Here is a 967-nt window from a genome sequence, read left to right as displayed (position 1 = left end):
GCGAGCGAGCAGCTAGCCAGCAACGGCTAGCTAGGAGCTAGCTAGCAGCGGCTAGCTAGCAGCTAGGCAGCAGTCGGGCGAAAGACGCCATGAGCGCCGTTGCCTCGCTAGCTGGCCAGCTAGCCAGCCAGTCAGCTAGCCAGCTAGCTAGCCAGCCAGCTAGCTAGTCAGCTAGCTAGCCACCCAGCTAGCCAGCTAGCTAGCCAACCAGCCAGCCAGCCAGCCAGCCAGCTAGCCACGCAGCCAGCCAGCTAGCCAGCCAGCCAGCCAGCCAGCTAGCTAGCTAGCCAGCTAGCTAGCTAGCCAGCTAGCTAGCTAGCTGCGGGTCAGATGTCCTGGTTGAGTTCGCTTTCCTTGGACTTCATGAGCTTGCCCTCGGGCTCTGGAAGCTTGTGGCCGTGGGCGAAGAAGTGCTGCAGCAGCAGCTGCAGCTGCAGCACTGTGGGGCCGAGGGTTTGGGGGTGTTTGAGTTTGAGGGTTTCGAACTTGGGGTGTACGTACACCCGAACCACCTCCATCAGCTTCACGAACTGCTGCCCGAAAGCAGCAGCAGCAGCAGCACCGCCCACCTGCAGGAACTGCAGCAGCAGCACGGGCCCCACACGCCCTGCCTTCGCGCTGCTGCAGCAAAGCATGTTCACGAAGCGCGCTCCCCACCGCCACAGCTCCTCCGTCTCTGCAGCAGCAGCAGCAGCAGCAGCAGCAGCAGCAGCGGCGGCGGGCACGAAGGAGTTTGACGCAGCTTCCGGAGTGGCTTTTGCTGCTCGCTTTTGCTGCTGGGCGCTGCAGCTCTATGCACTAAACGCTGCAGCAGCTGCTGCTGACAAGCAGCTAGCTAGCTACGGTAGCTCTAGCTTGCCAGCTAGCTAGCTCTACTCTAGCTAGCTAGCTAGATAGCTCTACTCCAGCTAGCTAGCTAGCTAGCTAGCTAGCCAGCTGGCTCGCCGGCTAGCTAGCTGCCAACGCG

General features: G+C 61.7%; 1 protein-coding gene across 1 annotated transcript in view; it reads right to left on the bottom strand.

The window, feature by feature from the left end:
• Positions 1 to 326: 326 nt before the first annotated feature.
• The window catches only part of ETH_00037980 (uncharacterized protein), a gene marked incomplete at both ends in the record, with an annotated part of 4,674 nt that continues 4,033 nt past the window's right edge, over positions 327 to 967 (bottom strand). The window contains one exon of the mRNA XM_013375419.1: positions 327 to 676. Within this exon, the coding sequence (XP_013230873.1) occupies positions 327 to 676 (350 nt within the window). The remainder of the gene's footprint in view (positions 677 to 967) is intronic.

Source organism: Eimeria tenella, genomic scaffold, assembly GCF_000499545.2.
Source record: "Eimeria tenella Houghton genomic scaffold, Eth_scaff2779, whole genome shotgun sequence".
NCBI classification, from domain to species: Eukaryota; Apicomplexa; class Conoidasida; order Eucoccidiorida; family Eimeriidae; genus Eimeria; species Eimeria tenella.
This window is presented reverse-complemented; position numbering and strand designations above follow the sequence as displayed.